At 37.5% G+C, this 13,361-nt stretch overlaps 1 protein-coding gene across 4 annotated transcripts in view; it reads right to left on the bottom strand.

Annotated features, from left to right (window-relative positions):
• Positions 1–7,459: 7,459 nt before the first annotated feature.
• Positions 7,460–13,361, bottom strand: part of LOC108634550 (probable ubiquitin carboxyl-terminal hydrolase FAF-X) — a 142,706-nt gene continuing 136,804 nt past the window's right edge. For 2 of the 4 annotated variants that reach the window (XM_018044516.1, XM_018044515.1), the window contains exons 42-45: positions 11,397–11,553; positions 10,986–11,246; positions 10,555–10,650; positions 7,460–9,064 (exon numbers count right to left, since the gene is read on the bottom strand). In XM_018044516.1, the coding sequence (XP_017900005.1) occupies positions 8,927–9,064; positions 10,555–10,650; positions 10,986–11,246; positions 11,397–11,553 (652 nt within the window). In that variant the 3' untranslated portion in view covers positions 7,460–8,926. The remainder of the gene's footprint in view (positions 9,065–10,554; positions 10,651–10,985; positions 11,247–11,396; positions 11,554–13,361) is intronic. The other 2 variants (XM_018044518.1, XM_018044517.1) reach the window with 1 other exon arrangement.

Consider the following 13,361-nt stretch of genomic DNA (forward strand, 5'->3'; position numbering starts at 1 on the left):
TTTCCCATGGATGCAGTCACCATCTGCAATGATTTTGGAGCCCCAAAAAATAAAGTCTGACACTGTTTCCACTGTTTCCCCATCTATTTCCCATGACGTGATGGGACTGGATGCCATGATCTTTGTTTTCTGAATCTTGAGCTTTAAGCCAACTTTTTCGCACTCCTCTTTCACTTTCTTCAAGAGGCTTTTTAGTTCCTCTTCACTTTCTGCCATAAGGGTGGTGTCATCTGCATATCTGACGTTATTGGTATTTCTCCCAGCAATCTTGATTCCAGCTTGTGCTTCTTCCAGCCCAGCATTTCTCATGATGTAATAGAAGTTATATAAGCAGGGAGACCATATACAGCCTTGATGTACACCTTTTCCTATTTGGAACCAGTCTGTTGTTCCATGTCCAGTTCTAACTGTTGCTTCCTGACCTGCATACAGATTTCGCAAGAGGCAGGTCAGGTGGTCTGGTATTCCCATTTCTTTCAGAATTTTCCACAGTTTATTGTGATCCACACAGTCAAAGGCTTTAGCATAGTCAATAAAGCAGAAGTAGATGTTTTTCTGGAACGCTCTTGCTTTTTCCATGATCCAGCTGATGTTGGCAATTTGATCTCTGGTTCCTCTGCTTTTTTTAAAACCAGTTTGAACATGTGGAAATTCATGGTTCATGTATTGCTGAAGCCTGGCTTGAAGAATTTTGAGCATTACTTTACTAGCATGCGAGATGAGTGCAATTGTGTTACAGTTTGAGCATTCTTTGGAATTGCCTCTCTTTGGGATTGCAATGAAAACTGACCTTTTCCAGTCCTGTGGCCACTGCTGAGTTTTCCAAATTTGTTGGCATATTGAGTGCAGCACTTTCACAGCATCCTAACTGATATTTATATGACTTTTCACCCCAAAAACAATGATTCCACCTTTTTCTCAAATGCACACAGAACCTTCTCCAGGACAGATCACATCCTGGGCCATAAATCTAGTCTTTAATTCAAAAAAAGTGAAATCATTCCAAGCATCTTTTCAGACCACAATGCAATAAGATTAGATGAAAACTACAGGAGAAAAACAATTAAAAATTCCAACATACGGAGGCTGAACAATATGCTGCTGAATAACCAACAAATCACAGAAGAAATCGAAAAAGAAATCAAAATATGCATAGAAAAAAATGAAAATGAAAACACAACTCAAACCTATGCAACACTGTAAAAGCAGTGCTAAGACCAAGATTCATAGCAATACAGGCTTACATCAAGAAACAGGAAAAAAGTCAAATAATCTAACTCTAAACCTAAGACAATTAGAAAAGGAAGAAATTAAGAACCCCACTGTTAGTTGAAGGAAAGAAACCTTAAAAAATTCAGGCAGAAATAAATGCAAAAGAAAAAGAGACCATAGCAAAAATCAACAAAGCTAAAAGCTGGATCTTTAAGAAGATAAAATTTACAAAACATTAGTCAGACTCATCAAGAAACAAAAGGAGAAGAATCAAATCAACAAAATTAGATATGAAAATGGAGAAAGCATAACTGACAACAGAAATACAAAAGCTCATAAGATACTATCAGCAAATGTATACCAACAAAATGGATAACTTGGAGAAGAAATGGACAAATTCTTAGAAAAGTACAACTTTCCAAAACTGATCCAGGAAGAAACAGAAAATCTTAACAGAGCCATGACAAACACGGAAATTGAAAATGTAATCAGAAATCTTTCAGCAAACAAAAGCCCAGGACCAGACGCTACACAGCTGAATTCTACCAAAAATTTAGACAAGAGCTAACACCTATCCTTGGAGAAGGCAATGGCACCCCACTACAGTATTCTTGCCTGGAAAATCCCTTGGAAGGAGCAGCCTGGTGGGCTGCAGTCCATGGGGTTGCTAAGAGTCGGACAAGACTGAGCAACTTCACTTTCACTTTTCACTTTCATGCACTGGAGAAGTAAATGGCAACCCACTCCAGTGTTCTTGCCTGGAGAATCTCAGGGACACGGAAGCCTGGTGGGCTGCCGTCTATGGGGTCACACAGAGTCGGATACGGCTGAAGTGACTTAGCAGCAGCAACACCTATCCTATGCAGGTCAGGAAGCAACACTTAGAACTGGACAAGGAACAACACACTGGGTTCCAAATAGGAAGAGGAGTACGTCAAGGCTATATACTGTCACTCTGCTTATTTAACTTGTATGCAGAGTACATCATGAGAAACTCTGGCCTGGAAGAAGCACAAGCTGGAATCAAGACTGCTGGGAGAAATATCAGTAACCTCAGATATGCAGATGACACCACCCTTATGGCAGAAAGTGAAGAGGAACTAAAAAGCCTCTTGAGAAAAGTGAAAGTGGAAAGTGAAAAAGTTGGCTTAAAGCTCAACATTCAGAAAACGAAGATCATGGCATCCGGTCCCACTTCATGGGAAATAGATGGGAAAACAGTGTAAACAGTGGCAGACTTATTTTTTGGGGCTCCAAAATCATTGCAGACGGTGACTGCATCCATGAAATTAAAAGACCCTTACTCCTTGGAAGGAAAGTTATGACCAAGCTAGACAGTGTATTAAAAAGCAGAGACATTACTTTGTCACCAAAGGTCCATCTAGTCAAGATTATGATTTTTCCAGTAGTCATGTATGGATGTGAGAGTTGGACTATAAAGAAAGCTGAGGACCGAAGATTTGATGCTTTTGGAGTGTGGTGTTGGAGAAGACTCTTGAGGGTTCCTTGGACTGCAAGAAGACCCAACCAGTCCATTCTGAAGATTAGCCCTGGGATTTCTTTGGAAGGAATGATGCTAAAGCTGAAACTCCAGTACTCTGGCCACCTCATGCGAAGAGTTGACTCAATGGAAAAGACTCTGATGTTGGGAGGGATTAGGGGCAGAAGGAGAAGGGGACGACAGAGGATGAGATGGGTGGATGGATCACTGACTCAATGGGCACGAGTCTGAGTGAACTCTGGGAGTTGGTGATGGACAGAGAGGCCTGGTGTACTGCGATTCATGGGGTCGCAGAGTTGGACATGACTGAGCGACTGAACTGAACATCTATCCCACTCAATCTCTTCCAGAAAACTGAAGAGGAAGGTAAACTTCCAAACTCATTCTATGAGGCCACCATCACCCTATACCAAAACCAGACAAAAATGTCACAAAATAAGAAAACTATAGGCCAGTATCATTGATGAACATAAATGAAAAAATCCTTAACAAAATTCTAGTGAAAAGAATCCAGCAACATATTAAAAAGATCATACATCATGACCAAATGGGCTTTATCCCAAGGATGCAAGGATTCTTCAATATCCACAAATCAATCAACATAATACACATTAAAAAGGTCAGACAGCTTTTTAATCATATGATTATCTTTAATCATGAACATATGATTATCTCAACAGATGCAGAGAAAAGACTTTCATGAAATTCCACATCCGATTAAAAAAAAAAAAAACCCTCCAGAAAGCAGGAATAGAAGGAACGTGCCTCAATATAATAAAAGGTATACATGACAAACCCACAGCAAACATCCTCAATGGTGAAAATCTCAAAGCATTTCCCCTGAAGTCAGGAACAAGACACGGATGCCCACTCTCAACTATTCAACATAGTTTTGGAAGTCTTGGCCACAGCAATCAGAGCACAAAAATAAATAAAATGAATCCAGACTGGAAAAGAATTAAACCTCTGTTTACAGATGACATGACACTCTACACAGAAAACCCTAAAGACTCCACCAGAAGATTACTAGAGTTAATCACTGAATATAGTAAAGTTGCAGGCTATAAAATTAACACAGAGAAATCCCCTGCATTCTTATACAATAACAATAAGAAAACAGAAATTAAGCAAAGAATTCCATTCACTGTAACAACAAAAAGAATAAAATACTTAGGAATACATCTATCTAAAGAAACAAAAGACTCATATATAGAGAAGTATAAAATACTGATATAAGAAATCAAGTACACAAATAGATGGAGAAATAAACCGTGTTCATGGATTCAAGAATCAATACAGTGAAAATGAGTATACTACCATAAGCAATCTATAGATTCAATGCAATCCCTATCAAGCTACCAACAGTATTTTTCACAGAACTAGAACAAATAATCTCACAATTTGTATGGAAATACAAAAAACCTCCAATAGGCAAAGCAATCTTGAGAAAGAAGAATGGAACTGGAGGTGTCACCCTGCCTGACTCCAGGCTCTGCTACAAAGCTACAGTAATCCATACAGTGTAGTACTGGCACAAAGACAGAAATACAGATCAATGGAACAAAATAGAAAGCCCAGAGATAAATCCACGCACCTATGGACATCTTATCTGTGACAAAGGAGGGAAAAATATACAATACAATGGAGAAAAGACAATCTCTTAAACAAGTGGTGCTGGGAAAACTGGTCAACCACTTGTAAAAGAATGAAACTAGAACACTTTCTAACAGCAACAACAAAAATAAACTCAAATGGATTAAAGATCTAAACTTAACAGAAACTATAAAACTAGAGGAAAACAGGAAAACACTCTCCAACACAAACCACAGCAGGATCCTCAATGACCCACCTCCCAGAATACTGGAAATAAAAGCAAAAATAAACTAATGGGACCTAATTAAAATGAAAAGCTTCCTCACAACAAAGGAAACTATAAGCAAAGTGAAAAGACAGCCTTCAAAATGGGTGAAAATAATAGCAACCAAAGCAAAAAACAAAGAATTAATCTCAAAAATACACAAGCAACACCTGCAGCTCAATTCCAGAAAAATAAATGACCCACTCAAAAAGAGGGTCAAAGAACTAAACAGACATTTCTCCAAAGACATACAGATGACTATCTGTATGTGTAACCAATTCATGTGACTCACTTCACTGTGAAACTTGTTTGACTGCAGTGGCTACCCATGAAACACATGAAAAGATGCTCAACATCACTCATTATCAGAGAAATGCAAATCAAACCCACAATGAGGTACCATTTCACACCAGTCAGAACGGCTGCTATCCAAAAGCCCACAAACAATAAATGCTGGAGAGGATGTAGAGAAAAGGGAACCCTCTTACACTATTGGTGGGAATGCAAACTAATACAGCCACTATGGAGAACAGTGTGGAGAGTCCTTAAAAAACTGGAAATAGAACTGCAATACAACCCACTGCTGAGCATACATATCGAAGAAACCAGAATTGAAAGAGACATGTGTACCCCAATGTTCACAGCAGCACATTTACAACAGCCAGGACATGGAAGCAACCTAGATGTCCATCAGCAGACAAATGGATAAGAAACCTGTGGTACATATATACACTATGGAGTATTACTCAGCCATTAAAAAGAATATATTTGAGTCAGTTCTAATAAGGTGATGAAACTGGAGCCTATTATACAGAGTGAAGTAAGCCAGAAAGAAAAATACCAATACAGTATACTGCAGGGAGAGCCAACCAGTCTATTCTGAAGGAGATCAACCCTGGGATTTCTTTGGAAGGAATGATGCTGAAGCTGAAACTCCAGTACTTTGACCACCTCATGCGAAGAGTTGGCTCACTGGAAAAGGCTTTGATGCTGTGAGGGATTGGGGGCAGGAGAAGAAGGGGATGACAGAGGATGAGATGGCTGGATGGCAACACTGACTTGATGGGCATGAGTCTGAGTGAACTCTGGAGCTGGTGATGGACAGGGAGGCCTGGCGTGGTGTGATTCATGGGGTTACCAAGAGTCAGACACAACTGAGTGACTGAACTGAACTGAACTGAACTGAACTGAAGGCATATATACAGAATTTAGAAAGACGGTAACGATAACCCTGTATGCAAGACAGCAAAAGAGACACAGATGTATTGAACAGTCTTTTGGACTCAGGGGGAGAGGGCGAGGGTGGGATGACTTGGGATAATGGCACTGAAACACGTATATTATCATACGTGAAGTAGACTGCCAGTCCAGGTTGTTTGCATGAGACAGGGTGCTTGGGGCTGGTGCACTGGGATGACCCAGAGGGATGGGATGGGGAGGGAGGTGGGAGGGGGGTTCAGAATGGGGAACACATGTACCTCTGTGGTGGATTCATGTCAATGTATTTTAAAACCACTACAATATTGTCAAGTAATTAGCCTCCAATTAAAATAAGTAAATTTATATATAAAAAAACAAAACAAAAGATGATTTACAGTATTACATAAATGTAGTTCATAAAGCAGCAGCATGGCTTGGGAGGATTAACTCCAATTTGAAAGAAGTTGTAACTAAAACATTATTAAATGGCAAAGCAGTCTAAGGAAGAATCAATGTAGCAAATGCCACTGTTAAGAAACTGCCACAGCCACTCTAACTTTCAGCAAACATAATGCTGTCAAGGGGAAGATCTTCTGCCTGCAGAGATCACAACTCACCGAAGACTCAGATGATGGTTAGCTTTTTTTTCCTGTAGGAATAAAACATTCAAACATTAGGACACGGACTTCCCTGGTGGTCCAGACTGCACATTTCCAATGGAGAAGGAAAAGGTTTGATCCCTCATAAGGTGAAGAAGGCGATGGCACCCCATTCCAGTACTCTTGCCTGGAAAATCCCATGGATGGAGGAGCCTGGAGGGCTGCAGTCCATGGGGTTGCTAGGGTTGGGCACGACTGAACGACTTCATTTTCACTTTTCACTTTCATGCTATGGAGAAGGAAATGGCAACCCACTCCAGTGTCCTTGCCTGGAGAATCCCAAGGACAGGGGAGCCTGGTGGGCTGCCATCTATGGGGTCGTTCAGAGTTGGACACAACTGAAGCGACTTAGCAGCAGCAGCAGCAAGGGAACTAGATCCCACATGCTACATGGTATGGCCAAAATAAAAACACCACCATATTTTTTCGACATACAATGCTGTTACTGCACACTATATAACTTTTTATGTAACAGAATACCAAAAATTCATGTGACTCACTTTACTGTGAAACTTGTTTGACTGCAGTGGTTAAAACTAAACCTGCAATGTCTCTGAGGTAGCCTTATAACCTACTAAGTTCACTACTGTTGAGGAATGTAATCATAAAATAAAAAACATAATTAAAAGTTAAAAAGTAGAATCTCTGGCTTTGATTTTAAATTTCTTTTGTTACAGAAAACCTAGAATAGATTCATTATATATCTACCATATATGAAGTAGTGGAAATCCATACCTTCTCTGTTAGTCACAATACTTTTTTATGAAGTACAATTACAGTTACAGACTTCTCGTAAGAAAAGAAAGCACAAGATCAGTTATGTTAGGAAAATTTTAAGTTCTTTTTTTCCCTCTGCAATTCTCTCATGGTAAAGAACAAAAGGTAAATTATTTTAAACATAAAATCCCAACGTGTCTGAAATGCTGACTTCAGTGTCATGTCAAGGTATGCTATGCAAATAAATTTCAATGTACATGCAGTTTAAGAAGAAATAAAAATGACAGGAAACAAAAACAACAGACGACAAAGTCTTCTTAAATCAAACTCTATTTGTGAATTCAGCAAAATAATTTCTATAAAACAAAACAGCAAAATATTTAAATAGTATAAGATGGGCTGTATTTGTTTGCAGGTATATTTGGTTTTTACACAGGCTCCAAAATATTACACACATTTAAAAGTTACCAATTTTTTAAATATAGTATTTACTCCCAAGTTTCCTGAAATCCTGAAACAAATGCTTATTCTAAAATAGTACTTCAGAATTATAACAACTAACCATAAATTTATGTTTTAATTAAACCCCAGCAGATTAAGTTTTAGAATGGAAAAGAACCTGGGACAATCTTGCTACCAAGTAAAATTCTGACTGACTAGACTATCAGCCAGGTATCTTGGTACAATGGTATTTCAAAGTACTATGGGACTCTGATGATGTCCACCTCACTGGCTTCCAGTTGAAGCAAAATTTTAGAGCCTTCATCTACTAAACTATTTTTAAAAAAAAAGAAAAAAAAAAAAAAAAAACCAAGGACATCAAGTACAGTCTCCTCTTATGTGCTCCACATTGTGGTACAGCAAAATTTTGCATATTTAATATTTCTATTATCAATACTTTCACATTTCTGTGTCTCATCAAGAGACTCAACTGTCAAATATTAAATATGAGGAACATACATATAACCAAAAACTGCTTATTTGTTACATTTCTCATTTTGTATTTATTCCTGGTATAAGAAATAAAAGCTCTTGGCAACATATCTGTCACTTTGAGGAAACTGCTATCATTCATGTAGCTTTGTTCCCACTGGCTATACAAACTTAGTGTGTGTTCTCGCTGGCTACACCAACACAGTGTGAAGCCAAGCTAAATACAATACAGCATTACTATAGGTTTAAAGTGATCATGTACTACCAGAATAAAAAGGTAATGAAAAATATGCATAAACAGTGTTATTACACACCAATTTTCAACATCACCATGTTATTCAAAGCCTTACAGTGGCTCCAGTAACTAAGAGTTAGTAAGCAGCTACTGGTGTTGACTGATATGAATGGCCTCTTTCAATGTTAACTTTCTTCTCCCCATCTTTTTTTTTCCATAAAGGTGTTGATCCAATTGCCATGAAGCCGACAATACTGGTTGCCAGGTGCAGCAGACATAACAAAAAAGAAACCCCAAAACCAACTTTTTTTGGTAGATTTCTCATAGTCACCAAAAGTGTTTTGTTGCTTAAGAATTAACTGTCAAACAATACATTATATACAACTTTCCCATTTACATATCGGTATCACCCATTTATTACAAAACACTATACACTCTCCTGCAGGTGGCTCACCTGTTAACACCAAACTTCTGCAAATGAGACAATGAATAAACTCTCCGCTCCATGTTAAACAATTTCTCTATTTTGTTAAATACTAGCCAAGTATATAAAAGTTTGGACTGTAAGGTCTAATAGCCTGGTCTTAAAGAACCAATTAATTATGGACATTTCACTGATTCTTTATTTCAGATGAGGATACTTCTTCATTGCCTTCACAGTTTTCTTGTTGCTGCTGGGCAGTTTTCTGATGGTTGTTCAAGTGATGTGCAGCTGGTCCTGTATATGGCTGTCCATGTATGTGATTATTCTGAGAAGGTGGAACAGATTGGCATGTCAAACTTTTCAAATGAAAATTAAAAACTCACACGGTAAAGTATGTCTAAAGGCTTCCCTGGTGGCTTAGTGATTAACAATCTGCCTGCAATGCAGCAGAAAAAACGGATGAGGGTTTGATTCCCGGGTCAAGAAGGTCTCCTGGAGGAGGAAATGACAATCCATTCCAGTATTCTTGCCTGGAAAATCCCACAGAGGAGCCTGAAAAACTACAGTCCAGCGTGTTGTAAAACAATTAGCCAAGACTAAGCAAACTGAGCCCACCAAGTTTAAAGGCAGCAATGAGTCCATTTTCCTTGGGGTGGTCCTCAGCAACCTGTGATTTTAACCTTTAGATGATTTAAGGAACATTAAAGACCACTGCCTAAATAGCTGAATTAGTCACATTTATAGTTTATAATTCAGAACAACTTTTCTAGAAACTTTCTCACCCAGTTCTTGTTTACAAATCAAAGTTTCTTCAAATAAAATTTTCATCAGTTATTCTGCTTCCTGCAATGAACTATCTATTAAAATGAATCAAATGTTAACAGGAGGAAGGGAATTTATTTAATATGATGCTTTGTTCATGAAGCTACAGTGGTATCTATGATTACTTGTGTATATGTTTTTTGTTGCTTTTGTGTGTGTGTGTTCCTCTCTGATTCCTACAGAACTTGGCTAGGGCACACACATCAAGCTCAGTCTACAGTTTCAAGAATCTTAACTGGGATCTCTGCCATTTTCAGTCTTCTTGTAGTCTTTCCACTCATGATGTTTCAGAGAAGATACATTTAAGTGTTCAAAATTGTCAATACTATTATAATCTTTTTTAAACTTGGAAGACATTTACATTTATTTTTACTTTTCCACATCAGCAATCACATATATCAGACTGGCCTGTACTGTCCATCGGGAAACATAGCACTATTGAATACTTTTTCCAGTGGAGAACATTGACTATTTTATCCAATGAAAAACATAAGAAACTTCTAATCTCTAGTCCTGGTGGTTCTTTGAGAATGAACTATGGACTAAAATGTGCTGTGTTAGCTGGATGTAATTTGACTAGTACTGTGATCATATTCCCAGGTCCTTTCTGTTCACTGGAGAGTAATTTGACAGACCTGAGGCTTAAACCCCAACTATCATTTAAAAGACATCCCTATTGCAACTAAACATTGCACCAAAATAACCAAGACACTTTCATATTGCTATTTTTATGTTAATATGAAATATACATCCTGATTAAGTGCAGTTTTTGGTACAAGAGAAGTGCCTAGTGGGCAAAGAAAACACTGTAAGACTGGTCAAAATATGTTGTAATGTCATTCCACTCCATCCACTCTTCTGATCATCTTGTCAAAGTTATTCTAAATAGTTTATTACTTTATAGTCACAACTAAAAGGTACAAAATATTTAAGAAAAATAAGCTAATAATCACAGAAATCAGGGGGTTAAAATGAAGATAGACTCATATTTACCTGTTGATAGTGAGATCCAGATGAATGAGGATATAATGGAGCATCTTCTGGTGGAGATGATTCATGCTCATCTGGGGCTTCTTGGTCATCTGGCTCCTATTATTAAGATGTTTAAAAAGATTAATAATGTGATCACAAAGCAACTTTAAATTCACTTTTAATCTTTTTTAAAAATTTAAATCCACAAAGCTCATCTTTTTAAAAACAATTTTTCATTTACAGCCAATAAAATTATTCAGAGAAAAAAGTTTTGATTCACCTAAACATGTTTAGAACAATTTCACTGAAATTTCTCCAAACTAATTTCAACAAAGGTGTCAGGAAGTTCCCTTGATTACTTAAGAAAAATTAATACTAGACATTAAAGACAATAAAATTGCACAACAATTTTTTTTATACAATAAACACCGGCCTATAAAGGAAAAAATTACTTTTCTTTCTTCCATTTCTATTTGCTGCCCATGGGTGACTTTTTTTACCTCCTCTGGACAGAGTTCACAAGCTTTTGCCAGTGTCATCCTAGCACTATGTGATCTCTCTAAGAAATAACCATTTGATGTTTCATTGCTCTGAACTGGAGGAGACCAATTATTATAAGCGTATTGTGGATTGCCAGTGTATGGTCTTCTTTCAAGTTCATCTCCAAGCCATTCTACTGCCCAAGTCCACTTTCTTTTCAGATCTCCATTGCCCTTTGAAAGAAAATAAAATAATTATATAAAAGAATAAATAAAAAATTTAAATGTTAACTTAAAATGCTGATTCCAAATTTTCATGATTCTTTCCTTAGAAAGTATCCGTTAATTATGATCCAGATCACAAAATTAAAAAGAAATCCTCACCTGTAATATTTGGTAAGCAACAGGACAATTGCTAAAGAGAGCCACCATACATTTTATACACTGGTATGCTCTTTTTTGATAGTGATTCTTAGAGCGCTGGATAGTATCAAACAATCCATCTCGATCATCTGGGATTCCTTTAAGTGCATTATGAATTCTAAAAAAGAACCAGATATATAAATTTATAGTGTCTCTTAGCTAATATTTTGAAGCCCACTGCTTATACTTTCACTGTACTTATATATTCAATGTACTTAAAAGTCCCATTAGTAAAGTCAATTCACTGATGAGAAAATAAACACGTAAGTCGAACTACTGTCACACAGCTAGCAATATGGGGAGCTGTCTAAGTCTGACTCAAGTCTGAAGTTCCACCAAATTATTATTAATCCAAAATGACTTTGCTTTACAGTAATTTAAATGAATTACTAAAACAATTAAAGATACCAATACTAAACTGTACTCATTAAAATTACCATGAAGTATGTCTTCATGACTGCTTCAGCTGAGAACAGACTTACTTAGATCACTACTTCAAGATAGCATTTCAGAGTGTAGTCTAGTTTCCGTGGAAGTGATACAATTCAGCAGTACAAAATTAACCTGAATTCTAATCATTAGAACACATATGGTGGGTTAAAACTATGCTATTAGTTTGGTGCAAAAATTATTGCTGCTTTATTTTATATTGTTGAATTTTGCTATTTGATACTGAAATACCTTTACAGATAAATGTGGTTATTATGTGTAAAAGCCACAAGAAGGTATCATCTCATGTCAGTCAGAATGGCTGCCACCAAAAACTCTTCAATGAATCCTGCAGAGGGTGTGGAAAAAAGGAAACCAACCCTCTTACACTGCTGGCGGGAATGCAAACTAGTACAGACATGATGGAGAAGTGTGGAGATCCCCTAAAAAACTGGGAATAGCACTGGCATATGACCCAGCAATTCCACTGGGTTCAGGCACACACCAAAGAAACTAGAGAAAGAGAAACAGGTACCCCAACGTTCATGGCAGCACTGTTTACAATAGCTAGGACTTGGAAGCAATCTAGATGTCTGCTGGCAGATGAATGTATGAGGAAGTTGTAGCACACATACAGAGTGGACTATGATGTGGTTATAAAAAGAAACACATTTGAGTCAGTTTTCATGAAATGGGTAAAACTGAAGCCTATTATACAGACTGAAGTTAAGTCAGAAACAAACACCAATCTGTACATTAATGCATATATATGGGATTAAGAAAGCTGGTAATGATGATCGTATATACAAGGCAGCAAAAGAGACACAGATGTAAAGAACAGACTTTTGGACTTTGTGGGAGAAGGGAAAGGTCAGATGATTTGACAGAGTAGCACTGAAACCTATATAATACCATATGTAAAACAGATGATCAGTGTGAGTTCAATACATGAAGCAAGGTACTCTGGGACAACCCAGAGGGATGAGGTAGAGAGGGAGGTGAGGGGGGTTTCAGGATGGGGGGACACATGTGCCTTTGTGGCTAATTCATGTTGATGGATGGCAAAAATCATCATAATACTGTAATTAGCCTCCAATTAAATTTTAAAATAACTAAATATGGTTATGTTACACATCCTTTTAAAAAATGCCCTTTCTCACTTTGTTTTTTCCTAATGACTTATTAGTAGGGACTAGGAAATGATGTCAGACAAAAAGCAAATTCAGGCGATTTTCTTATTTGAGTTCCAAATGGGTCAAAATGGACCATAAAGCAGCAGAGAGAGCTCATCTCATCAACAACAAATTTGGCCTAGGAAATGCTAATGATTGTACAGTGCAGTAGTGGTTCAAGAAGTTCTGCAAAAGATATGAAAGCCTTGAAGATGAGGAGTATATGGATTGGCCATTGGAAGTTGACAATGACCAAATGAGCGCATCACTGAAGCTTACCCTCATACAACTAACTACATGAGAAGTTGCCAAAGAACTCAACTTG

This window comes from Capra hircus, unplaced genomic scaffold (assembly GCF_001704415.2).
Source record: "Capra hircus breed San Clemente unplaced genomic scaffold, ASM170441v1, whole genome shotgun sequence".
Classification (NCBI taxonomy): domain Eukaryota; kingdom Metazoa; phylum Chordata; class Mammalia; order Artiodactyla; family Bovidae; genus Capra; species Capra hircus.